We start from the raw sequence: 27,835 nt of genomic DNA, 5'->3' as shown, positions 1-27,835 counted from the left end.
CACTTTTATTTGCGATGTTTGCACGTTGGCTCGATGAATAGACGCTCAGCTGCTCATCTGCGGTGATGGGTGATGCGTGTCGCAGTAGCGCCGTCATATCTGACAATAACATGACATATTGCCTATATAACAAGCTTACACGTTTATTTTTTGCCTTTTTGGGAGGAGTAAAATATACATATGTGGTTTCAACAACCAGATTGCGTTTACACCTAGTAAAGATCCGGACACAATGCGAGCCAGACTACCTCCAGATGTGGTCAGGCAGATCCGATCACGATCCGATCACAACGCATTTACACCTTGCATTAACATGCGTTTTTTATTATCCGGATAACTTATCTGGATACAGATCGCATTTTAATACCAGGTGTAAATGGGGTCTTAGTTTCTCCATGAGTTAAAGAAACACAATAGAAGGTTTTTAATGTAAAAAAAAAATAAAAAAAATAAATAAATAAAAAATTAAAACCCTTCCAGATGAATCACATTATTACAAAAATGTTTAAAGGCAAAGTTGTATAAGATTTTACTGGTTTCCATCACCACAACAGGCCATAGCTAAACTGAAGGAAGTTATTTTTAGCCTATTAAGACGACCATATTTCTTACAAATGTAATTGAAACCAGTTAGATTGATTAATCCGCATGTAATTAGCACATCCATGCTGTGTTTACTCAGAATAAAAGGACCAAATATGAACCAAAAAGAGCCAAAAAACACAAGAACAAACTGATTTTCCTATACGTTTTATTTGCTATAAAGACCAAAATAAGTAGATTTCATTATAAAATGCTTCAAATGGGGTAAAAACCTAATAATTAAAACATTTTTGACAAAAGCTACACAGGATTAAAAGATACAGCTTTAGCCAATTTTCATTTTCTTTCGCTGAACCCAGAGATTTATTTGCACAATAAAAGGAGCTAATATAAGTTAGCCCTTAAGCCCTGGAGATCTTTGAGGAAAAAACAAACAAAGAATCAAATCAGAGATATAAAATTATAATAAAAGAATATATATTTATATATATATCTATATAATTATTTATATATATTGAGAAAGTGAACTTTGGTAGAAGAAAACTCTAGAGGACACCTGAGGTAGAAAAGACTGGAATAAAACAGCAATAGACAATCTTCACATAAAAAGTACCACCAAGTGACGAGAAACAGCATCATTTCATACAGGTCCGTTCAAGCCCAGAACAAAAAGCCCGTGAAATAACAGAACAACAGAACGCAGTGAGATGAGGACAACTGAAGAAATGACAGAAGATGTGGAAACTCAAGTAATACTGATTAGATTTTATCAAGCCGACTGAAACAGACACCTTTCCAGTATATAAAAAGACAGAGTGCATAACTTTAAAGCTTTCATAAAGGCATAGGAAAAAAAAAATAGAAAAGAAACACATATCAGGAACAAAATACGCATTTATGATGAGTATTGTGGCTTTAAAAATGCGGGAGTCAAGTAAAATACATTTAGCTACCAAAATTCATATTTACATCTTAACTCTTCAAGCTTGATCAGCCTGTTTTCCACAAAGCAGTAGAACTTGCATTAAATAACATTACTTTTAAAAAATATTTTTGAAATCGTCACGTTTACAACTCGAGATGTGTGTGAACGGAGTCCCAATAAGGTCATTAATATTCTTTTAAAATGGTTTTTAAAAATGGAAGAAAACCTAAAAAGCAACAATGCTTGAAGAGCTACAGTTCAGACACCTGACATGTTTTCAGAACATGCATAAAGTTAATGGTTTTTGGGAAAGAAAAACAGTGTTTACGAGCACTAAAGTCGTTAGCTAAATATGATCCCTCCACCTAAATGTTCAACGTTTGTAATGGAGTAAATAACACACGAGGAAATATTCAGTTGCTCGAGCTGAATGCTCCTTTAGGAAGCTTAATCTCTTACAAAACGTCTTGGATGTTCGTGAACGCGAACAGAACAGCACCAATAACATGGCTAAATAACAGCTGGAAAGGAAAGTTCAACTGAATCATGATGAGGTCATGACACCCAAATTAAAGAAATAAGTCAAATCACGACATATAAACTGAAATCGAGCTGGAGATCCGAAATTACGTTCCAGTGAGACTCTTAAACAAGATTTACAGATGCACATCACAGTCTAAAATTGGGCGATAGCTTTGAAGAGGATCCCAATTACACCCATTAAGCTAAATCATGTAAAACCAGACGTTTATACAACACGATCTCCGTTTAGAAATGAAAAGTGAACCATACCGGCATCATAAGCATTCACATTCAGCGGTGCGCTAGTTCAACTAGCAGAGATTTGTCTTTCACCAAAACACATTCATGGTGTGAAAACATTAGGATCCGTCTAAAGTCGAATGTGTTTACCACACGAGCCACTGAACGCCGGAACTCAGGCTGGATTTCTAAAAGGTGACCTGATTTTCAGCCTTCCAGAAGATCAGAGATCTAAACTTAAAAACAGAAATTTATGCAGACATACAACATTCAGGGCTCTCTGCAATGAGTGTGTTTTGACTGTGAAAGACAGAAAGTGTGTAGACTAGCAGTAGGAGCGTGTCAGCAGGAGCAGGCTTCAGTAGTGCGCCGCCTCTACCAGGTGTGCCTGAAGATGGGGTGTTTCAGCAGCTCTCGGGAGGCCGGCCGGTCCGAGGGCTGGAGCTCCAGGCAGCGCAGGGTCACGTCCCGCAGGCCCGGGGTCAGGTGGGGGGGGATGCCTGGAGCCGTGGTGGCGCTGGCAATCTAAGCGAGGAGTCAGTCAGAATGGCAATGTCACTTTTATTTACATAGCAGCATTTATCACATTCTAGGTTGACCGATGTGCTACACAATAAACGCACAACAATAAGACAATACAATATAATTCATAAAAAACACATAACTCCCTTATTGACTGTGTGACAAATAAACAAAAGGGGTTGAAACTTAGATTTAAATACAGACAGTGGTGATACAGATCGAACACCGAAGGGCAAAGACTTTCTAATGCACATTGATCTCTGGTTGGACAACCGAAGAGACAAAACTGGACAATGTTCAGTCAATAAATCCGAGAGGTGAGGAGGAGCCAAACCGTTTAACGGGGTGATGAACTGAGAAGTCAAATTTTCCTTGAGCTTTTGACATCTAATGGCGCTTTTCCACTGCATAGTACGGTACGGTTCGGCCCAGTACGCTTCGACTCGGCGCGGAACAGTTCGGATCGCTTTTCGTTTCCACTGCAGTAGTACCCCTTCAAAGCGTGTGGGACTGATCGTTATTTGCGCGCGCCTCTACTGCCATGACATCATCTTAAAAGCGCCACATTTCCAAACCCACAACACAGGAACAATGGAGACTATCGAGGGGATGGTGTTCCTGATTCTCGGTATGTGGTTGTTTTTAACTGCTAGACGGAAAAATGTGTTTAAAATGAGGCTGATGGCAGCAAAACAAAAATACTGCTAAAAAAGTGTCTCGTGTCTTGTGTCGCAAATCCAATGACGCTAGTAGTGACGATTCTGTCTGACCAATCAGTGATCTGCAGTGTTTCACGTCACATTTTAGTACCGGTATGGTACGCTTTGAACCTCAACAGACCAGGTCCCATTTAAAGCGACCTGAAGCAAACCGTACTGTACCGTACCTTGCAGTGGAAAAGCACCACAAGTGAGCCGAGCCGAACCGTACCGTACTATGCAGTAAAAGCGCCTTAAGAGGTCATCCTATTATAAGAATATCCTGTAAGTTTCAGAACTGAAAACGTCCTTGTTAGTCCAATAAAAGCTTTTATTGACACCAGCCTCAGCAAACGACTCGTTTTTCAAAGTGGGGAACTATGACGTCAAAGAGGATAAAACACCACCTCAACAGAAGATCAACGCCTACTTCAACATGGCCGGTTTAGCCCCGCCCACAGATTCGCGCATTACACGCATAGCTAAATAACATAGACCTACCTCGTGATGACGAACCCAACATGTACGGGCGAATCACTCCGGTTGCCATTTTACAACATTGGAGGTTTTCAAAACAATTTCCCCCAAGTGCACCGACGAGTGAGTTGAAACTCATTATAATATGCAAAACTGTTATCCACTCACAGCAGTGGACGTTTACTTCCAAGTCTTCAGTGCGAGACGCCCATAAAAACCGAGCGTTTTTGAGCTAGGCTCAAAACTAGGGTAGAAAATAGCCAATTACTTATTCATGTTGATGTTTTTGAATGTAAAAACCAAGCGAACGTCATAAGTTGACCTCAGACAATAATATAATACAATTTTAAAAACCCCTTTCAAGATTTAAACACTAAAAAAAGATTTTTCATAAATTCATACATTAACGCATAGGCAACCAGTGTTGAGAACGTAAAACCGGCGTAATGTGAGCCCGTTTTTTAAGTACCTGTCTTGCAGCTGGATCTACAAATGGGATAAAGCCGACAAGCTAATCCCAAAATAAAGTGAGTTACGGTAATCCAATCTAGCTGTAATAAAAGAATGAATTATTCCTTCAAATTTGTTTCCTTTACAGAGAATAGGTTTTACTTTAACTAGTAGTCAAAGCTTGAAAAAAGCATGATTTGTCAAATTTCAGCCCATCATCAAAGACAAAGAAAAAGAGCTGATGTTTCTTTAGCCAAAATCTTTAACCATTTTTGATTTTGGCACCACCTCTCTGTTTTAAAATGTTTTAACAAAAGCTCTAGAGCGGTCAAGTCACTCGATTTGCATCTTCCGGTGGAGTTTTGCTGACAAACAATCAGTGATATCTGGGTGCAGCTTAGGCCCTGTTTACCCCTGATATTTAAACGTTTTAGTCGATCGACCCGAAAAGTGGACGAGGGAGACACTTTTACGTTTACAACCGGTATTTTAATTCGTCTCTTTTGTCCTCTTTACACCTCTTCTGTCCTGATTTCTTTGAGGAGAGGCGGGTCTATGGGCGAGTAAATGTATGGGCTTTCCAGATCTCTCAATCTAATGGACAAAATATAATCTTGCTCAATTTACATATGAACGCTGCCAGAGACGACAGGGAAACCCACATTATTTTCACACATCAACTAAAGCAGAGCATCAGCTTTAGTTTCTGCTCCGACAGCCGAAGACCAGCTGAACACAGCGAGTGTGTGTTAGAAATCAGGAATGGCGAGAGAACATAGAGCTTGGTTTGTTTTTTTGTCTAAGGTGGAGAGTAAAGGGTCCAACTGTGGCTGTTTGAACACATTCGACCACATGAGTGTTTACGAAAGCAATCCGGTCGAATGTGTTTTCATCTACCTCTGGAAGTGGACAAGCTCAAAGCGTTTGAAACCCTGTTTACACTTGTAAATCCACTCGTTATCCACTTGAGATCCGATCAACCAAATGCATCTTAATACCAGGAGATAGTTAAAACTCTGTGAACTTAACCTATAATGCAAGAAAATGCTTTTTTGCTTCCTGAAGCTACCGAGGACTGATTTAGATTTAATTTACTGATTTATTTTTTGGTTTTAACTAGTAATTTCATTATTTGTTCAGCATGAAAATTATTGTGTAAAATATTTAAGGAAATGTCAAATATGTCGAGGACTTAACTTACCTGAAGTCATTTATAACACAAAAAAATAAATTAATGTAAATGGTAAAATTTTCAGTAAACAGACTACATTATTGTTTTGCTCATACGTGCGCACATGCAGTTTAATCCTCACCTTGAAAATAAGTGCCAGGTGGTTGGAGTGTTTCTCAGCGTTCCAGGGCGGCTTGGCACAGGACATCTCTATAATAGCACAGCCCACACTCCAGACGTCACAGCTGCGCCCGTACTGCTGCCCTCGCAGCACCTGCACAAACACACACACACCAGTTCACCATCACAAACCCTCATCTGACACCGGAGACGACAAGTGTAGTAATAATAAGACCATTCAATAAAGCTGCCATCAAATATAAAAAAATGCAAGTTGTCATGAACTGAACTAAAGTGTCTGAATTTTAAAATTTTAGCTTTGTAGTCTTTTTTTGGTTGTGAAATGCATTCCACATTCATATGGTAAACCTTAAAGGGTTAGTTCAGTATTTTACACTTAAAGCCCTGTTTTAAGATCATTTCTGATGAAATAGAAGAGTGAAATTTGGACAAATGCCGCTGTCCCGAGAATTTTAGGTTTCTGTGTTAGCACCTACACAATGGTTGACTCCATTGACTTGCCTTTAACTTGTTGACTTGGTTTAAAAACTATGATAAAACCTGTCGGAAAGCATCTTTTACAGAGATTCTTTGTCTTCATGTCTTTGTAAACTAAAGTTTAATGCGTTTTATGAATGATTGTTCCAGTGCACATAGAACCACTAGGGGTTAAGTGCCTCTGGAACCACTTACTGTAAGTGTCTTAAGGCCATTGCACACTGAGTCCGAAATTCGCATCCGAAATTGCTTTCAGTTTTGTTTTTCAATTCGATCAAGTGTTTATGTTCTCTTCTCTCGATTGGATTATGAAATTAATAAACCTCCCCTTTCAATCAGATTGAAATTTCGGATCGAATAAGATGCGATTGAGCAGCCAATTCGATAATGGATTATTTGGGCACAATATATAACAGCCTATACAGCCGTTCTGTCTGCCCAGCGCTTCCACCGGGCCGCGCGCAGATGTGTGTGTGTGTCCATACCTTAGACATACTGCCAGTCTCCATTCAGAATCGATTGGTTCACGGAAATTGTTGGTCTTGTTTTTAATATGTGACTCCAGAATCGCTAGCAAAGCATCAAACTGTCCCACTGACATTCTGAAGTAAATTTTGAATCGCTAGGGATAAATTTGCAACTCCTTGATAAGGAGGTGGAACTCTCTTTCCTCTCGACGCAATTTCAGGATTGGATGGACCAACGTAATATTTTCTCTTTCTTCTGAGAGGGCAACAAAATCATCCTCACTGCTTGTGAATCCATTTGGTATTTTTGCATTTTTTCCCACAAAGGTTTAATAAATACGCATTGGACTTGGTGTGCAAGGTTTCTATGCGTGATGAATTTTTAGGCTGACGAACACGAAAAAACGAATACGAAAATGTCATACTCAGTATGCAATGGCCTTTACTCTGGGACACATTGGTGTCTCAGTGGATTCGAACCCGGGTCTCTCACACCAAAGGCATGCCTCTCATCCACTGTGCCATCACCACCCAATTTTAAGTCATGCACCCCACCCCAATTTAAGGTAAACTATTTAATTAATAAGAACAAAATGTAGATCAAGAATAAAAAGTAGTCACACAGTGAGAAAAATAATCCTATAGAGAGAAAAAAAAAGATGCATCGATAACAGTCTCATCATCACAGGCCTCTGAAATTGTAATCGAAATGAATCGTGAGGTGATTCCCAGCCCTACTCAGACCTACTGCACCTTTGTCTGTGGTGCATTACTTGCTGCCGCAGTATCTTGTTTCAAATGAGCCCTAGTTCACTTGTCATTATCGGCATGTAAAGGACCACAAATAGACAGACTGTGTGGCACATTCTCAGTACTCTGGCCATAAACAATAGTAACAATATATTGTATTCTAAAATGTTGTTCCTGTTGCACTAATTAACACTACTGTTTTCCAAGTTGACCAGCTAAAGAATTTACTTACTAACAATACATTTAAAATACAAGCCCAAAACAAATAACATAAAACACCAGTCAGATATACAAATGGTCACCTGAGACAATCCAAATGTTTTATTTCAGCAGCGACTCCAGGTTTATTCAAAACATTTTTTTGGTATTGTGTTCTGCATGCCATGCCATAGGTGCACAACCTCCCTTGCTTGCTCTCTAAGCTTTGGACATTTAAATATCACTGTCCTTTCACAAAACTGTGGTCAAGTCCGGTGACCTCCCTGTGTGGTGTTCAGACTTGCGTGGCCAGTCAGGAAAATAGGACAAAGTGGATTTAGATCTCCAAGTAACTTGAAATGAAAGTAAATTGCAGTTCTTTTGTGGAAGCCACAATAGGCCGACCCCTTGTGTCGTTGTTGTTATTGTGTGCCAAAACTTGTTTAATTAGGAAGCAGTTCAGCTGGCCCTGCCTGTCCCAGCAGGGTATTCATTACTGAAACCTCTTCAAAATGAACAAGCTTTCTTTTGTCTGGGAAGGTCTCTTTCTCTCAGTCTCTCAATTTCCAACCAAAGCTTTAAGCAGAGTTTGAGAAGGCTAACTTCTACATCTCCTTCAAGTAGTTGAATTAATTGGACCCAAGTAAAGTGAGTATTGTGTGCCTCAGTTTAAAACCCAAACACAAGCATATAGTGCTTGTAATGTTTGCATTTAATACATCAAATACAAATTGCAGACAAAATAAACTTTGCCATTGCTACATACTGTCCTATTTGAATGCAAGTTGTGAAAAGTAGTTTTGATATTGTGTGTCTGACAATCATGGACTTCAGAATTAAAATGTCCTGATAATGTACTCTCCCCAACTCCAAGATATTCATGTCTTTCTTTCTTAAGTCGAAAAGAAATTAAGGTTTTTGAGGAAAATATTCCAGGATTGCAGGTCCAAATTGCAGTTTCAGTGCAGCTTCAAAGGCTCTAAACCAAGAAACATTTTTATACTTTTTAACCATAAATGATTGCCTTGCACTAGGCCTGTGATGCGCCACACATTAGGTAATCACATTGAAAGGTCACATGAACCCCATTGAAGCCACTATATGGAGAAAAATCCTGGAATGTTATCCTCAAAAACCTTCATTTCTTTTCAGCTGAAGAAAGAAAGACATAAATATCTTGAATGACATGGGTGTGAGTAAATTATCAGGAAATTGTGAACTAATCCTTTAAACAGTGTCCTGTTTAAACACTTCAGGGTGAACACTTCCATCTCATCACGTTTTATGTAGTAAACAGGCTGGTTTTGTATTTTGAATAGGCATGTGCCGGTATCAAATTTTCATGCTGCGGTTAATTGATTGAGCTTTTATTGCGGTATACGGTATTATCACGATATTTTAATGAAATTATATTTCAAGAAAAACAGATGCATTGTGGGTCTCTAAAAAAAACTCAACTTGTATCAATGTGTAATTGTGATTTTCAAAACATATGGTAAACTAAACCAAATTGTTTAAAGTTTAGTGACAACATGTTACAATGACTGGTAGGTTACTGTTTGTATTATTCAATTAAATTCTTGGATTTGATTTCAGTCTTAATTCAATATTGACTCATTTGGATAAATATTAGGCAGCCCTCAGTCTGTTAATGTTTCTCAAGAAAAAAAAAACTCACATAATGCTGTAAACATACTAATACAGAGAGAAATTAAATATAATATTTAGCAAATTACTCCTTGCTATTTTCTAATGTGCTGGTCATTAAATGGCTTTCCTGAGGTAAATGTAACGTTTTGACACAACTGTTCTCCTGCAGTGTTACTGACCTCTTTCCGTGTTTGAAAACACTGATTGATCGTTATTATGTACAAGTAAATATACCTTTCAGTAAGTTGTACTGTATCTTTAAATAAAAGCGAAAGTAACATGATGATCGGTTTACTTGAACTGAGGAGCAACGATCTGTGATCAGAACCTAAGAGCTGATTTATCAACTTCAATTTATCAATAACAACTTTCATATCAAAAGTAACCTGCTCTGTCTAGTCTGTCGGTGTCCGTGTCCTCTTTGCTCTGTGATTTTTCTCTGTGGGAGAGCGTGTGAAAAGTGTCAAATGCGTTAAGCGCCTTTCAGACAGGACGCGGAATGCGACGCTGGTTCAACGTTGCCCTTCAGATACAACGCGATTTGCTATTTTACAAATAAAAAGTTTAACTATTTTGAACTTTAACACCGGCGTGGTCGATGCAGGTCGACGCAGCAACAAAACATCCATGCGCGTCGCGCGCGTATTCCGCGTCCTGTCTGAAAGTCAAGCTTGAGTCTCAAGCTGAATGTGTGAGATTTGGCAGCCCTGCGGGGATAAATCGTCGGGAGCGTTCCGCCATGCTTCTACTCCATGTGAGGATTGTTTACATTAGACTAGTGCGCACTGCATGCACACAGTGCTTATACATAATGGGGATTGTTTACATCAGAGTGCGCGCGTGTTCTGCGCAGCACGCAGTGTTTGAGCGGTTGAAGGAAAATAAGCAGCTAATGCGCGCTCTAAAAGTCTAAATTCGAATCTATTATTTTCCACGGTATTTTGAAGAGCCCGCGATAACAATATCGTGCATATTCATTACCGCGATTTATCGCATTACCGAATACCGGCACATGTCTAATTTTGAAATTCAAATGTTTACCTCAGGAGCCATGAAGGCAATGGTTCCCAGAAGCTGACCCTGGAACTCCCCCGCACCCGTGCCCTTTGAAGCCAGACGTGCTGCTGCCCCAAAATCAGCTATCCGCAACCTCTGGCCCGTGCTGTCGATTAGTAGATTGGCACCTACATGGGTTAAAAGGAGAGGATAAGTATGGAAACACACCCTAAAGCTCTGCTCCACAACCAAGTGAGCTCCAATGCTCTGAAAAAAAACAGTTGGGAGCACACCTACAGTATGATGCTATCTCAGCAGGAACCTGCTTAGGTTTGGAACAGAGCTTATAACACAAAAATATTTCACTGAAAAAGTTTCTGCCTTCTCTATCCACCAAACCAACCCGTAAAGGACACAAGAGTACGCTGCTAATTCCTCCCAGTTTGTTACAATAGAAGTGCTTTTGGTAGCCATGCTCCAGTAGCTTACCTTTGATGTCTCGGTGTATGATCTGATTCTCGTGGAGGTAGGAGAGACCTCGTAGAAGCTGCTCGGTGTAGTTGATGACCACGCCCTCCTTAAACGCGCCATATTTATTTAAGAGATGAGATACTGAGCCACCTGAGGAAAACAAAGGAGTAGTATGCCTTTTATGGACCAGGACAGATCTGGTAAAACAGTCATTCTGAAAACTGTTACTTACAAAGATGAAAATACCCAAAAGGGCCTCTTCTTAATGTAATAATTTATTGTGAGATCCAGTGTTGCACAATTGGGCTATTTAGAAAATGCAGTCAGGGGGAGAATTATTCAATTAACAATTGTTTTGGGCTACATTTTATATTTATATCTACCCTCTCTCCTCCAGACGAGCACGTGCTACTCCCTGCAACCCCTGGTTAGCTGATGTTCTTAGTTAACTCAGGGCAGCAGAGAGGAAATGGCGCAAATCAAGAGACACATCTGACAAGAGTATGCATCAATCTCTGTTCTCTTCCATGCTGCGAAATCTGTATATTTCCACAACAAGATCAACGCTTCAAACACTTCAAGACATTCAACTCTACCATCTCTATCCACCTCCATTACCACCCACCTCCTCTTTAATTGCTGATGATTTTGCTAATGTCTTCACTAACAAAACAACAACTATCAGTAGTCAGTTCTCAGCTCCACACACACAGGAACAAAGACCAACTACACCCTCAGCCAGAAATATTCTCTCTTCCTTCTCTCCCCTCACTGAGGCAGAAGTATCTAACCTTCATCTCTCCAGTCATCCTACCACCTGCCCTCTAGACCCCATCCCCTCACACCTTCTACAAACCATCTCTCACACACTTCTACAAGCACTCACACACATCATAAACCCATCTCTCCAACCTGGCATTTTCCCTACAGCATTCAAGCAGGCTCAGGTAACTCCACTGCTTAAAAAACCCACATTAAACGCATCATTTGTAGAGTTACAGACCTGTCTCTCTTAGATCACTCACAGCGAAAACACTTGAACAAGTTGCTTTCAACCAAGTATCATCTTTCCTCTCAGAATTACCAGCTGGATGTCAACCAATCTGGTTTCAAGAAAGGGCATTCAACCGAGACTGCATTGCTGTCGGTCACCGAAGCCCTGCAGATTGCGAAAGCTGCTTCCAAATCATCAGTAGATAAACAATTTCCCCCATTTTACAGACATTAACTGATGGTCATACCAAAAAACTGAATTCTCAAGACATTTTAGCACTTTCTAAGTGACTTAGAAAATGATTTTTCATGGTTTACATAGTCAAAGGCATTTGAGGCATCAATAAAACATAAAAGTTTGATTGAGTTTGGCATTTTAATTATTAGGCTATTAATAATAAGTCTTAGCTAGGGTTGCCAATGTGGCATATATAATACAGAGTCGTCCCATTAAGCAGTGATTAATTTATAAGCATGGATACAAGCATTTGAAGTTTAAGACATCCAAATAGCATTCCGTGTTAAACCCTGTTTGTCCCATATAAGCTGTGATGTAGTCTAGCGTACACACAGGCAAACGCTGTATTATTTTGGGAACTTTTTCTGGGACCTGGCAAACCTGGTGAGATCCCAATATGACCACTACATTTAAGGAGCAGTTACATTTACTTTTGTTCAGCAAATTCTCATGGCCAAAATCCAGCCATTTCTACATTCCATTCCAACGGGAATTTTGCGCAAGAGCAGAAGTTTGACCAATCTTGACCCAAAAAAAACTGCTTGGTTTGAAAGTAATACTTGACCCATTGACCACACCTTTACTCTTTGCAAGTTTATGGACAACCTACCTGCCATCCACTCCACAAAAAGGTTGTAGTTGTTCTTCTCACAAGTTGCCCCAAGCATTCGGATGATGTTTGGGTGGTTAAGGAGACCCATCATGCGAATTTCCTCTCGCAGTGCCTCCACCACCTCCTCCTGCTCTGAGGAGGTGTTCCTCACATACGTCACCTGATTAATAAAATCACAATCAAGCATCGTGTCTGTATATGTTCTGCAATAGCTACCAAAACCAAAACATATTAAGCCCCCATGTTTAATGCTATTGTATACCCCAGGGGTGTCCAACCTTGAGTAAGTGACCCGTCAACATAATATTTCAGCATTTTCGGATAATTTTCATAAAAACTATCCAAATGCACAGGTCCCCCATAAAGTGTTAGGAAAAAGTATCGGTGGTGTGTGTAACAGATATTCTCACCTGTTTGACAGCCATCAGAGTACCAGTGCCCACATCCTGAGCCTGGTAACATGACGAAAAGGCACCAAGGCCAATTTGTTGCCCTTTTAACCATTCCTTGCCCTCCCTGTATGGCTGTTTTGCTTTGGTATGTCCAGGCAGAGTCTCTGGTGTCTGACCATGAGAAGTAAAAAAAGGCAGGGAGAAATGAAGCCAAACAAACGTTTTGATCTTAAAATTGTACATGAGCTGTGCTTGCATAAGGCAGAATGATTAAACATTGAAGGTTTAAACCTAGATGCTATTGGGTGTCAAATCCTTTTGTTCACATTCTCAGAAAACCTTTAGAGGTACAACAGCTTGTAACTGGGGCAGGGCTCTTAATGGGACATATTTGTACCTTAATTCCACTATATCGAACCTTACTGTACCGTATTTCATGGTGGAACCTTAATGGTACTACACCAAGGTCTGTTCACACCTGGTATTAAGATACGTTTGGTCGATCGGATCACAAGTGGACGATACCAATACAGGTGTAAACAGGGTCTAAAACCTTTTGAGCTTTTCCACTTTTTCCAGAGGTACTCATTTGACTGGATTGCTTTCATAGTGTAAATGCTCATGTGGCCGATCGAATGTGTTCAAACATCCACAAGAGACTGTATGCTCTCCGCCTACTGACCTATTGGGAAGCGCACTAGCCAGAGAAGATTTAAACTTTGTCGGCTGAAGACCCAAGTTTAGTTTGAAGATAAAAAACAAACAAACCAAGCACTATGTTCTCTCGACCAAAACGCATCTTAATACCAGGTCTAAACAGGACTACTAATATGCACCCTTTTTGGGGTAAATAAGGTACCAAGTTGTCCTTTTAAGGTTACTGCCCCAGTGACAAGCTGTTATTTCTGAGTCACCTTTATTTTTTAGCAGAGTTTACTATGATATTAATAGCCATGCACTTACATCCACCTGAATAATGATCACGTCCTCTTCTTTCTCCACCTGTAACTGCGGGATGATAGGCAGGGCATCTTGAGACTCGGACATTGCCATGACCACAGCCAGCGCCTCCTCTTCCTCAGCCTCCATCTTCTCCTTGCACTTCTGGTTCTTGGTCATATCCTCGCTGTAGGTGTCGTCGTTGGTGTTGGCCTGCTCCGGTGACAGCACCGCCACTTCGGACTGGAAGGTGACGGTGCTGTCTGCCACAGGTATGGAGGCCTCCAACAGGTCCTCCATGCTGGAGCTGAGATCGGCCGAAGCGTCTATCCCGGGGAATTTCTCCTCGACTGGTGTGAAGACCGTGTCCTCGCTGGGGATGAGAGCAGAACCGCCACTGCAGCACACCTCGTCTCTGGACCTGCCCTCCTGAAGGTCCAGTTTCATGTTGCTCTTTGTCCCTGGGCTTAAAGCTTTGGCTCCATCAGGTGGAGAGGGTCGAGAGGGTCTGGGCCAGTGGATGTGACTCGAGGGAAACGGTCGAGCTTGGGTGAACACCGGGGAGGGCAACTTCTCTGGCTCCTTCCCACTACAGGCACCTCCACTTAATCCCTTCTGCACTGGCAACTTGCGCTGGGAACTCAGTGAGGACTGGGGAAGTTTGTTAGGCACAAAACTCTGCGGAAGGCCTTTGTGGTTTTCTGGAGGGAAGGCTGAGGCGTTGGTCATGGACAGAGAAGGAAGGCTCGGGGGTTGACTGGATGAGGGGGAGTTTAAACATTGACTAGGTCTGTTTCGGGCCTGAATAGGGGGCTTTGGAAACTCAGCGGGGCTTGTGATGATGTTTGAGAGTCTTTCTGTTATATCATCTACAGGAGTTGAACTGGCTTGACCTGAAAGCGGCACCTTGGTGGTCGGCTGCTGTAGACCATGGGTGGGCGAGTTCCTTTCAGTCGTACACGGGGAGTTATGGGGGGCGGTGGGCTCGATGAAGGCATTGGAAAGCGAACTGTGCCCGTTCTGTAGGTCGTCCACTCCCAGATGGATGGCTTCCAAGATGTCCATCTCCTCAGCGATGGCTAGAAGACGCCTGCGCATGCGGGCGTAGTGAGTGGAACTGGTGACGTTCAGCATTTCCAGAAGCTTGACAAAGACATGAGGCACACGAGCCACCATACGGGCAGCGCTCAGGAAGACGCGACGAGAAAGCTTACCCACCATGGAGTGAGAGTTATCGATGGACTGCAGCGCAAAACTTAGAAGAGGCAGCAGCTTCTGGTACCTAAAAAGGCAAAATGATGAAGTTAAACCCATGACAATACAAGAAAGCGCTTTCCACAAAAAGGCTGCAAACTGGTCTCCCTTTCCTTTTTAAATTGATTTCAATTTAATCAAGAACTGAATAACTATTAAGCTATGCTTTGCTTGCAACCCTGGTACAACTCACAAAATATCACAATACACCTGCTCTAATGGGATTTGTGTTGCAGTCAACAGTAAAGGCCCAGGTATACTTCATTTTCTGCATTCGGCTTCATGGGGTTGGGCACAGTTAAGCATGCAAGCTTTTCAAAGTATTCTCCATTGGCCGTGAGGTTGGAAATACGTGTTCGGCGGATGCATACTATCCAGTGGACCTTGCTTTCAAGTGCTCAAGTCAAGTATACTTTGGGCTTTACTGTGTCTGCAAAGGTGTGACCCAAAATTCCCATATAATTAGTGAGACAAAGTCATCTGTTACCAGATATAAAGGTCTGGTTGCACAGATAGAACCTTTGGTTAAGACTTTAAGAAGGATGAGACATGAAAGAATCAACCGCTATCTTACACTACTACTTTCAATAAATTCCTCTTTCCAGATTTGATTACATTGAATTTGGCTGATCAGCTGTTGGGTGGCTTGACAAAAAAAGGTAAACAGATACCAATCTAGCAAGCTCTTATTGATTGATGGGCAACACTACAGATGACCATATTTGATTTAATTCTGACCTCGATTCAGTTTGATTAGATTCTGATTGATTAGAATTACAATGTCCATTTTGCTTACATATGAAATAATTATAGGTTAAATTTACAATCCTGGTACTTGTTTTTAACTGTATAATTTTAAAATCCTATCACTAGAAAATGATGTCCAAAAAATTGTTTACAGGGTTGCAAAAATGGCAAACTTTTATAAAGGTTCATAAACAGAGAACTGAAGCTCAGCGAGATTAGCATGCATTTCTGTACCTCTCCGAAAGGTTTTGGGCCTGGTCGCAGTCTCCACCTGACACAATATGAGGGTAGAACTCAGCAGGAAACTCCAGCAAGAGCCTGTCGATCAGACACAGACGACCCAGCAGGCCTTGCCAGTTATTGGCCTCCGTTTTAGAGCCCAAGATACAGTTCAGGACATAGTCAACTCCACCGATACCAATAGAGCCTAATGGAAAATCAGAGATGAACATGTTTCAATTGAAAAGCAAACAAATGTGAAAAAAATAAATAAATTATGTTCATCAGTCAATCATGTAAGCTTCTTATTCCTCACACACAGCTAAAGATAGGTGCATTCCAAATCTCATATTTATGCTCTATTCTATGCAGTTTTGTAATAAAAAGTGTGAGTAGAGTGTTCACACTGAAAATGTACAAATTTAACTAATAAATAAAAACAGAAGTGTGTGTGGAATGTTTGACATTTCTTCACAACTTTCCTTATACAGCGTATGGAGAGAGGCAATCAGAGTCCAGTGACAAAATAACCTTGTAAACCTTGTACACTAGACCAGGGGTGCAAAACTCAGCCCTGCCGAGTTTAGCTTCAACCCTACTCAAGCACTACAGGCTTAATGTGTGTTGGAGCAGGGTTGGGTTTTGCACCCATCGACTAGACAGTTGTGTACATAGTGCGTTTTTTGGGACACAACATCGTTTATAAAGTCAAATGGACAACTTTTATGATGCTTTTCTTGTACTGTAGATTGCCAGCCACAAAAACGAAATTTGCCTTTCAGGGTGCATTATCAATTTAAAAAATAAGAAATAGGAAGATGTTCACAGAAGATTAACCACCAGCCAACCTCAGGATATTTCATTATATCACACAGATTTGCGGATTACGAATTTGTACCTGCTTTGAGGATTTCTCTGCCCACAGCGAGTTCCCCCATTTGACCTTTGCACAGCTCCAGTAGAGTGGACACGGACAGCTGACTGGTGCGACTATGAGCACAAGACAAACACATACACTTAGCAAACCAACTTCAAAAGAGCATTTAAAGTCAACAGGACTCAAAAGGGATACTAAAAATAAACACGTGATTATCCATCAAGAATTGATTGGATGGGGAAAAGAGGACGTCAGTGAAAAGCTTTCAGTTACTAGATTCTGATGAAAGACTAAATAACGAATTAATCATTCACAATAAAACAAGGGAGTTGTGGTGGAGTAACTAACACCGTGTCCTAACTACACGCGACGCGATAAAATTCCAGCGACAGCAAGTGTGTCTGTCCGTCTGTCCACACTAGACGCGACGCGGCTGTGATATGCAACACATTCAGAACAGCGTGTGAGCCTATGGTGTGAGCAGAGTCTCTCTGAGAAAGCGCACTGTTGGCCCGCACTCGCATTGGAAATGGGTAAGGACATAATCAAATCATGAAATAACATTATTAAAAATCAAAACATTAACAAAATATACTCATTGACTAATTTTGTTATGAAGTACAGTTGTATGTTTGCATAGAATTCATTTTGAACGCTTACATTATAAGCTTTCAAAATCTGAGGTAAATTATCCGTTATCGCTTGTGGCACAGTGACCTGTTTTTAACTAAAAATAAATAATGTATATACTCATAACCAGTGTAATTTCTTCATTCTGTCAGCCGCGACGTCGCAGAAATAGGAACCGTTTCTAAATTAGAAACTTCGCGTGTCGCCGTCGCGTCTGGTAAAGCTCTGATTAACATGGAAAAGATACCTTTTATCGCGTGTCGCGGCGTCGCGTCGCGTGTAGTTAGGACACGGTGTAATATTTGATTTATTACTGACAAAATTACAATATCATCACCAGGGCCTGAAATTAACACCCGACCACCTGCCAAATGCGGGTGAATTTTGCTATTGGCGGGTAACACTGTCAATCTACCTGCCACATTGGCGGGTAGCCAATGAGAATTGAGTGATTCATTAGGATTTTTACATTTCAACGAAGTCCGCTATTGCGGTGGACTTTAGCTAAAATGTGGCGGCACATTACTGGGGTAAAGAGGCCAGCTGAAACAAAACAAACAGCCAACAAAAAGATGAGGATGAGAAAAAGAAAAGTAAAGAAGACATTTTAATACAAAGTGAACAATCGGCGGCAATGGCAAGGTTCGTGAGCGGCTGATTTATGACAGCGACTGTTGTTTCGTAACGTTCATGCGATCAGAAAGAAGATGAGACCCTTTTTCTGACTACGTGTGCGAGTATTAAACTGTTGATGAGATGGGATGAGATAATGTAACGCGTCGCTGTTGCAGGTTAAAGTACAATGACAGTTGCACAGATGTGTGTGCGTGTGCAACTGTGCATGTTGGGAGTTGGGAACCGGTGAGAAAATGTCCGGTACCCGGTAATTTTATCAGTAATAACATTATTAATTTAGTTCATATTTAACCGTTCCGCTGTAACTAAAAGCTGTTAAGAGTAAGACCTGTACGTGACTAAATCCGCCATCAACACAGCCGCGTGTGATTTGTTTACGAGCTGCGGTAGGTCTATCTGTTGAGTATATACTATATATGTTGTGTGTGTGTGTGTCTGTCAAAATCAATGAATAAAATTTTTTTTTTTTATGTAGCCTATGTTATTAGAGTTATTATTACTTGACAGCACTAAAATGTGTGTTCTTACAAGTTAAAGAACAATATTGTGAAATTCCCGTTTTTTACGTTTATGAGGCAAAAAAAAAATGGCTGGTAAAAAGTCTCTGTGGCGGGTGAATTTTTAAATCCACCTGCCACAGTGGCCGGTGGCCAAAAAAATTAACTTCAGGCCCTGATCATCACTCTTCAACAAACACCAGGAAATGTGTCTGTGCCTACAGTGCCCATCCACTAGGTGGCAATAGCCTGTTAACTTCAGGACTAGAAATGAAATGATGTATACCAGATCTTCTGATTGTGATCATTCCTCTTTTGGCTACCTTTGAATAATTGAGGAATCCTAGATCAGGTCAGTTACACCCAAGCAACTCATTTATCCACCATGCGTGATGACTAGGGCCCAATCAGAGACGCTCTTCAGCGAGTTGTACCTGTTGGCGTCTGCACACTTGACCAGGATGGTTTCCACCACGGGCCGCAGCAACTGCTGTAGACGAGTCCGCTCCGACACAGAGTGACAGGGGGTGTAGACGAGCATCGCTCGTAGGGTTTTCTGAAAAACAGCGCAAAGATCGACTCTTAATACACATCACAAACGATGTTGCCAAATTCAGGACTGTGGCTTGTGTTGTGGATTCTCCAGTCCTGTGTTGAGCACAAGATTCAGGACACAGAGTGATGGACGATTAATTTAAAACATTAGCCCCCGGTTTCACAGTCAAGGCTCAAGTCTAGTCCCAGACTAAAATGTATGCTTTAACTGAAAGCACATCTTAAAATATGTCAGTGCCATTGTTTTGTCTCAAGATTCACACCAGTAATGTTTTTTTTTTTCTAAGGCACGTTTATAAAAGATACTTAAATGTCCTAATTGAACCAAGACCTAATCCCAGCTTGATCAAAACCCTGTCTGTGAAACCAGGCCTGAAAGCACTTGATGTCAGCAAAAGAGCTTTAAGACTATTCCTCAAAAAAAAAAAAATTAACATTTAAAAATGAAGAAATTAAGATGGCAATAAATATTGGAAGTTTAGTTGTACAATAAAATAAATTATTGTTTTTCTTAAATATTAGTTTTTTACTTTAGAGTGAAATTATAATTGTACTATTTTTATTTTGTTTGATATACTTAGCGATAATAATAATAATATTAATTATTATTATAATAATGAATGTAAACATAATATTTAGTTATAATAACTAATAAAAATAATAACAAAAAATAAATAAATACTGACATACAATTACAACATATTTGCTCAAATTGTGCTACTAACAAGCAAAGGAAAAAGAGATTATTTTAATTTTTCAAAACAACATCAAAAAACACATTTTCAATAAGAATCAGATTTTTTTTCATAAAAATCTCAAAATAAAGCATCCCAACACTGGCCAAATATAGTACCAATATGGTTTACTGTCCAAAAGTAGTGTTAATGTTAACATTTAAATGTGGATTCACTTATTTTGTTTGTTTGTTTGAGTGTTTAAAAGCCTCTTGAATTTGAAAACATCTTGGCATCTTCCTAACACGGCTCGCTTCTACACAGTGACCCCGTTTGATTGGCTCTGACGTCAACAACAAAACAACAAGACGCGTTTTCTCCTCCATTTTAAAAGTTGATACGCATTTTTATTTTAAGAGCCTTTATACACAAACACAAGTATGTGATTAGTTGCAGTTCATTAATTATTTGCATTTCCAGCGTATTCTCCCTGAGGTCTGAACAGTCCTGTGATCGGCATGGCTACAGTACATTACCAGTGCTTCCCTGTGGTGTGTGTGTGTGTGTGTGTGTGTGTGTGTGTGAGAAAGAGTTCACCCTGACCCTGACTCTCAGAGAGAGCTGGGGAGTGGTGACTGATAGCACAGTGCACTGGAGCGCGGCCCAGCATTGATTAACACAGCATACACACTCCTCCCGAGCACAAACACACATTCACCCACCAACACACACACACACACACACTAAAAGGATAATATAATGCTCCTCTGCATTCAAAAAATAACTCCACGTCAAGTATAAATAGTGAAACATTATGACATTTGAACTCGCCACATTTAGTTCACAAGCAGACTTCAGATCAGCCGAAGCGCTACACACACTGCAGTGTTTGCAGAGCAGTCCAACACTAGGTAACATCCTGAAAGCTTTTGTCTGTAGTATTTTTAGTTCATAGAGACAGCCCTCTTTTCTGGTGCGTGTTCGAAGAATATAGGAAAACTGCTGGAAAGCCCCGAACGGACAAAACGCTTGTTGTTTTCATAAAGCCGGCTCACTGGAGCACAGAGCCTGAGGGAAAGACAGCAAGTCCACGCAGCAAGAGCTATTGTTTTTTTGTTTAGTTTGTCTGTTCTTTTCAAGGAGGAGAAATAGGTTATGAAAGAAAGAAAAAAAAAACTAAACCTTTCTATTCCAGCTTCAGTCTGAGGATCCCTGCTGCTTCCAGACTTCCTGGTTTGAAGTGAACTTTAAAACTAGCCAGCGTGTGAGTTGCACTTTAGTACTCTGGCCCGCTTCAGATAACCTCAGATCAAAGTTGACGAAAGGAAAATACAAATCTAGACATTGTATTTAATGAACATGTGTTTGCACACCAGCCAATGGCAAGTAAGACGTATAGCGCTATTTCTGTTTTAATTCTTGGGATTTTGGACATTTTTACATAGAGAACAGTCTATAGGTGTAGGGCTGGGAGATCAGATATTACTGACATTACTGCATTTTGCTAGTGTTATTGCATCATTTTGCTTGCAATATATCACATAGCTTGCGTGCTATGTGAAAAGAGCAGAGCTGGACAGTATCGGAGTACATTTACTACAGTAAAGTACTTAAAGGAGTAGTTCACTTTTAAAAAGAACTTTTGCTGATAATTTACTCACCCCCATGTCATCCAAGATGTCCATGTCTTTCTTTCTTCAGTCGAAAAGAAATTAAGGTTTTTGATGAAAACGTTCCAGGATTTTTCTCTATATAATGGACTTCAGTGGGAACCAAACGGTTCAAGTTCCAAAAGACACTTTCAGTACAAACTGCAAACTGTTCAAAGGGCTTTAAACGATTCCAGACGATGAATAAGGGTCTTATCAAGCGAAATGATCGCTCATTTTAAAAAAAAAAATAACAAAGTTTAAGTTTTATAAGATCAAATGCTCGCTTTGCTCTGTTCTGTGGTGCACGTTCGTGACTCTCCTGTTCAAACTCGTTCAACAAATCTTTTTCCAAATCAAATCGTTCGTTTCTTTCGCCGAATGAACCAAATGACTCGGGAAAAGATTTGTTCATTTTGATGAACGAGTTCGAACAGGAGTGCGTTACAGAACAGAGCAAGGCGAGCGTTTGAGCTTTTAAAACTTAAACTTTGTTATTTATTTATAAAACGAGCGATCGTTTCGCTTGATAAGACCCTTATTCATCGTCTGGAATCGTTTAAAGCCCTTTGAACAAGTTTGCAGTTTGTACTTAAAGTTTCTTTTGGAACTTGAACCGTTTGGTTCCCATTGAAGTCCATTATATGGAGAAAAATCCTGGAATGTTTTCATCAAAAACCTTAATTTCTTTTCGGCTGAAGAAAGAATGACATGGATATCTTGAATGACATGGGGGTGAGTAAATTATCAGCAAAAGTTTTTTCAAAAGTGAACTACTCCTTTAAGAACAATTTTGAGGGATCTGTACTTTACTCGAGCACTATTTTTGGGGAGTACTCATGACTTTACTCAAGTACATTTGAGAGGGAAATATTGTACTCTTTACTCACAACATTTCAATCCATAACCATGAGCACGAGTTACTAATTCAAAAATAAGAAAAATCTTGGAAACCCTCAATTTGTTGTGTCCCTCTCAAACGTGATTGGATTGTGCAAGCGCCACTGATTGGGACAGCCTATCAGCAATCACATTTCCGTCAACTACATGGTCAGATTTAGATAAGAGACGCAAAACATGGACGAAACCATGGATAAAGACGCAGCAGGTCCATCCTGTGAATGTCCCAACCCATAACCCTAACTCGCCAGACTATTTCTATTTTCTGAATATTCTGAAATTTTCTTAAATGTTAAATAAAGCAACACGGTAAAAAGATGAATATGACTTGATTTTACTTTCAATTCCTTTTACATTCTCCAAGGTATTGACATTAACACTTTTCATAACTCCATGTAGGACGTTTCTGTACATAAATGTAAGCACTGTGACAGTAGTAATGCAATATTTAGAAAATGTACTCTTGATACTCAAGTACTTGAGTACTTTTACTCTATATCTGACTGTAGTACTTTTACTTGTACTTGAGTAAAATTTAGCAAGGTCTATCTGTACTTTTACTCAAGTAATAAAGCTCTGTACTCTGTTCGCATCTGGAAAAGACTCAATGTTTTCAAGGAACACTAACTTATAATAATAACAATTCGTCACATGATAGCACTTTACCCAGCACGCAAAATACTGCACATATGGAAGAGGGGATCTCCTCAAACAGCACCTGATGATGATGCGACGACAGCCATACTTTGCTAGAACACACACACACTGGCTTACGGTGGAGAGGAGTCATGACGATGAACAGAGGCCAATGGGCACATGTGCTCAGGATTACACCCCTACTCTCTATCGAAGGACATCCTGAGGTTTTTCGGACCTGAGATTCTTCAAAGAACTTGATTTGTTGCGACAACCACACATTATATTTTAGATTGGAACCTATAAAAAAGATATATTAAATGTTCCTTTTGAGTTAATTTAGTAAAAAGCAATAAGTGGTACTATGTTTGGATTATTTTTTATCATCTACATTATTTTGCAGTAGACGTTATTGTGGAAAAATATTGAGATTTGTATCTATATTGCCTTGTTCAATTTGGACGTACCCGTGGTGTGATGGAGAACACTGAAACCAGCCAGTGGACCAGCAGAGTGATCACTTCTTCCTCAATGTGGCTCAGTCACCCGTTCTGACCGGGTCATGTGAACATTCCCCTTCGTCCTGAATTGTGGTGTTAATGAAGCTAAATGCAAGAGCAAAGGCCACCAAGCCAAAATGATGAGCCAATACTCAGGTTTAACCAGCCCTAATGACTGTAGATGGTTGGTTCGTGCGGGATTGTGTAACTTCCTTCTGCTGTCCCACAATCTCTCTCGATCCTGTGATCTTAACCGAGGCATCACACGCTGTCAACATGACAATTGAAGTGTTCACATGATAATAGCAGTGGGTCAGGCATGTGAAACCGAGTTAAGTAAACTCACATGTGACGGCACTTCACCATGGACATAATTGTTTGAATAATAAAGACCTTTGCTTCACAGAAACATGAATGTAACCCAGTGGTTACCAAACTGAGGGGGCACGACCTGGAGTTATAAACGTGTACAGTCAGCAGATTGTCATGCTAAAGATAACTCTTCAGGGTGATACAAGACCCCACTGCGATATTATCCTAGTTGAAATACTTTAACAAAATGTTAATTTGACATATCTTGTGACCTCACAGTGATTCACAATACAGCCTGAGTGGTCCGTTTCAGTTGTAGTGGTTGTCATGCAATAACCAGTATTGCAGGGAGCCGTGTGAATATAAATGGATGATGCACGTTCTGCACTAGGATGGACCCTTGAAAGGACTGCCAATGGCATATAAAAAAAAGCAGACGATGAATTTACTTTGAATGTCACAGCTGCCAAAACTCTACACCAGACGCAAGCAGCGAAACAAACAGAGACAAAAGCCACTATAAACAGTGTTGCTGTCTACACTGGATGCGACAAATGACAAATACCTGATAGTAAACTCATGCCCCTCCGGTATTGCAGGAATAAAGTACTGGACTTATAGTAATGGATTGCAACGCTCGCTTTGTCACGTCCAGTGAAGACAAGACAACATGCCGACCCACAGCTCTCGGATTCAGCAGAGCAGCGGTGGGGAATGAAGAGAAACCACAGTGTGTGATGTCTGGGCCTGAAAACATTCGCTTCTGACAGTATGAAGCCAAACAAGTTAAGACGCCACTTAGAGATTCATCACGAACACAGAAGAGAAGCCTGCAGACGTTGTAGTACTGTGTTATTTACAATGTTTCAAATCCTATAGGATTGCGCAAGCAATGTTTTGTCTGAGAGTGTCTTTGGGGTTCATGTGGGACAAGAAGAGTTTGGGAAGCACTGTTAACATGTCGACTGAAGCACTTACTCATTGTCATGTTGGTAACACTTCACAATAAGGCACAATGTTAGCATGACTAACATGAACTAACAAAGATTAGTAAAAACAGTGAATATTAGTTTCTGTTCCTCTCAATTCCGCTTTCGTTTTAACTCCTACGGTGGCCAATGTAGTCCAAGATTAACATGGCTTCCAGTTCGACCTCGTCCATGAGTGTTAACTCAAACGTAAACGCGAAAGACGAAGCTTGAATTAACGGGTATGTCCCTCTTTGGCTAATGTACATTCAAAATGGAGGGGCAACATGGCGACCGACATTAGAACCCCTTACCCGTATGTATTTTCAATGGCATACTATACACTCACAAGAATACTTTATTACTTGAACGAATTAAAAATACATTAATGAGCAAATATATTTTTGAAAGAACTAAGTGTTTTTAGCTAAGAATAAACTAAGAGTTACACAGTGTAGCTTTAACAAAACAACCTTTGATTTAAATACCATAGTAGCAAAAGTTGAAATTAATATGAACTAATATTAAAAAATGCTGAAGAAGTATTGTTCATTCTTAGCTCATGTTAACGAAGCTAGTTAACTAATGAATCTGTTTGTAAATTGTTACCGTCATGTCTAGCAGATAATATACTACTGACATTCTTACTTAAGTGATGTTGCTTTCGTCTTAATACAGCATGCTAACCCTATATTTTCAGATGCTGTATCAGTGGCAAGCATGTGTGTTATGAAGCCTCTCACCAGTGCGGCCACATAGACCTTGTAGACGGGGTCGGCGCAGACCATGGAGAGCACACTACAGCACGACTCCACCACCACCTCTCCGGTCACTGCTCCCAGTCCCGCCCCCGGCCCCGCCCCGGCCAATGAGTGCTCCCCGTTCGCCAGCAGGAGCGCCCCGCTCACGTCATGTGACAGCCGCCGGAGCGCCATCTCCCTGATGTTCCAGTTCCGGGAAAAGAGACAGCCAACCAGCTCCAGACCAAACACCTGAGAGACAGAGAGAGAGCATGAACACACACCACAGACCAATTACATCAAATAGTTTAACATTAAGAATCATTGAAATTTTGAAAAAGAAATAAAATAGAAACAGAAAGATTTTGTACATGGTTCCATATCAGACTTTAATCAAATCTTTACAAATTAAACCATGCAAAAGAACCACATTTATTTGAAATAAAAAATGTTTGGTAACGTTACTTTCTTACGACAGCATTTAAATCCTTTTTTTTTTTTGGCATGCATTACAGTAATGAGAATTTAGATGGATGTGGGATTCCCTAAAATATAGTTTTGCCAATACAGCCAACAATTATTTTTATGATATTGATAACCTATAATAAAATCTATTCTGTTCTGTACGTTTTTAAGGGCGTAGTCCAGCCAAAAACCCTGTCATCATTTTCTCACTCTTACGTTATTCCAAACCAGTATTAGCTTCTTTCTTCTGGACAACACTAATAATTTTGACATAAAATGGGAACCAAAACTGTTTGGTTACCAACATTCTTCAAAATATCTTCTTTTGTGTTCCATAGAATAAAGAAAGTCATACAGGTTTGTTGCCTCTGTTGTTACCATACAACTTGAGGTTGAGCAAATTATAACAGTATTTTTTATTTTTGGGTGAACCTCTGGGTCTTAAATAGGTTTAAGAATACATGAAAGGCATGATTTGTTCATGAATGGTCCTATTAAAGGAGTAGTTCACTTTTGAAAAAACTTTTGCTGATAATTTTATCACCCCCATGTCATCCAAGATGTCCATGTCTTTCTTTCTTCAGTCGAAAAGAAATTAAGGTTTTTGATGAAAACGTTACAGGATCTTTCTCCATATAATGGACTTCAATGGGAACCAAACGGTTCAAGGTCCAAAAGACACTTTCAGTACAAACTGCAAACTGTTCAAAGGGCTTTAAACGATTCCAGACGATGAATAAGGGTCTTACCAAGGGAAACGATCACTCATTTAATAAATGAATAACAAAGTTTAAGTTTTATAAGCTCAAATGGTAGCATTCCTCTGTACTGCGATGCACGTTCGTGACTCTCCTGTTCGAAATTGTTCATCAAAATGAACAAATCTTTTTCCGAGTCATTTGGTTTATTCAACGAACGAATGACGATTCGAAAAAGATTTGTTCATTTTAATCAACGAGTTCGGATGTGCATCGCAGTACAGAGCAAGGCGACCATTTGATCTTATAATACTTAAACTTTGTTATTTATTTTTTTAAATGAGCGATCATTTCGCTTGATAAGACCCTTATTCATCGTCTGGAATCGTTTAAAGCCCGTTAAACAGTTTGCAGTTTGTACTGAAAGTGTCTTTTGGACCTTGAACCGTTTGGCTCCCACTGAAGTCCATTATATGGAGAAAAATGCTGGAATGTTTTCACCAAAAACCTTAATTTCTTTTCGACTGAAGAAAGAATGACATGGATATCTTGGATGACATGGGGGTGAGTAAATTATCAGCAAAAGTTTTTTTTTAAAGTGAACTACTCCTTTAATGAGTTTTGTCTGACGACCTGATGCAGGATCGTGTGTGTGTGTGCGCATGTGTGTGTGTGTGTGTGTGTGTGTACGGCACCTTGATCCAGGGTTCGGCGAGCTCGGTGTAAGTCTGCGGGATGTGCTGCACTCCATACTGTGGGAGAGAGAAGTCGCCCTCCTGCCCCGACCGGGAGCTCTCGGCCTGAAGAGATGAAGATGAGGAAGAAGCAGCAGCAGCTGTTGGACTCTGGGAGTGGTTTGTTGTGCTTTCCACTGTAGATGAGGCCTCATAACTACACACACAAAAACACAGCTATGTAAGGCAACATCCACTGCGCACTACTGTTCAAAACAAGATTTTTTTAACTAAACATTTATTAAGGATATTAAATAAATTGATCAAAATG

At 40.2% G+C, this 27,835-nt stretch overlaps 1 protein-coding gene and 1 long non-coding RNA gene across 3 annotated transcripts in view; one reads left to right on the top strand and one right to left on the bottom strand.

Moving 5' to 3' along the window:
- Window positions 1-734: 734 nt before the first annotated feature.
- Window positions 735-27,835, bottom strand: part of map3k1 (mitogen-activated protein kinase kinase kinase 1, E3 ubiquitin protein ligase) — a 67,757-nt gene continuing 40,656 nt past the window's right edge. For both annotated transcript variants that reach the window (XM_039675787.2, XM_039675788.2), the window contains exons 9-20: window positions 27,526-27,721; window positions 25,671-25,919; window positions 19,168-19,289; window positions 16,992-17,083; window positions 16,109-16,301; window positions 13,898-15,155; window positions 12,953-13,105; window positions 12,540-12,702; window positions 10,717-10,848; window positions 10,273-10,415; window positions 5,691-5,822; window positions 735-2,755 (exon numbers count right to left, since the gene is read on the bottom strand). In XM_039675787.2, the coding sequence (XP_039531721.2) occupies window positions 2,606-2,755; window positions 5,691-5,822; window positions 10,273-10,415; window positions 10,717-10,848; window positions 12,540-12,702; window positions 12,953-13,105; window positions 13,898-15,155; window positions 16,109-16,301; window positions 16,992-17,083; window positions 19,168-19,289; window positions 25,671-25,919; window positions 27,526-27,721 (2,983 nt within the window). In that variant the 3' untranslated portion in view covers window positions 735-2,605. The remainder of the gene's footprint in view (window positions 2,756-5,690; window positions 5,823-10,272; window positions 10,416-10,716; window positions 10,849-12,539; window positions 12,703-12,952; window positions 13,106-13,897; window positions 15,156-16,108; window positions 16,302-16,991; window positions 17,084-19,167; window positions 19,290-25,670; window positions 25,920-27,525; window positions 27,722-27,835) is intronic.
- On the top strand, window positions 17,079-25,877 carry LOC120481915 (uncharacterized). Its single transcript, XR_005623395.2, has 2 exons — window positions 17,079-17,503; window positions 25,628-25,877. It is a non-coding gene; the product is annotated as an uncharacterized LOC120481915 (long non-coding RNA).

The sequence above is a fragment of the Pimephales promelas genome, chromosome 23 (assembly GCF_988280905.1).
Source record: "Pimephales promelas chromosome 23, fPimPro1.hap1.1, whole genome shotgun sequence".
In the NCBI taxonomy this organism is placed as follows: Eukaryota; Metazoa; Chordata; class Actinopteri; order Cypriniformes; family Leuciscidae; genus Pimephales; species Pimephales promelas.
The sequence above is the reverse complement of the archived record's forward strand: the minus strand, read 5'-3'. Positions and strand labels throughout refer to the sequence as shown.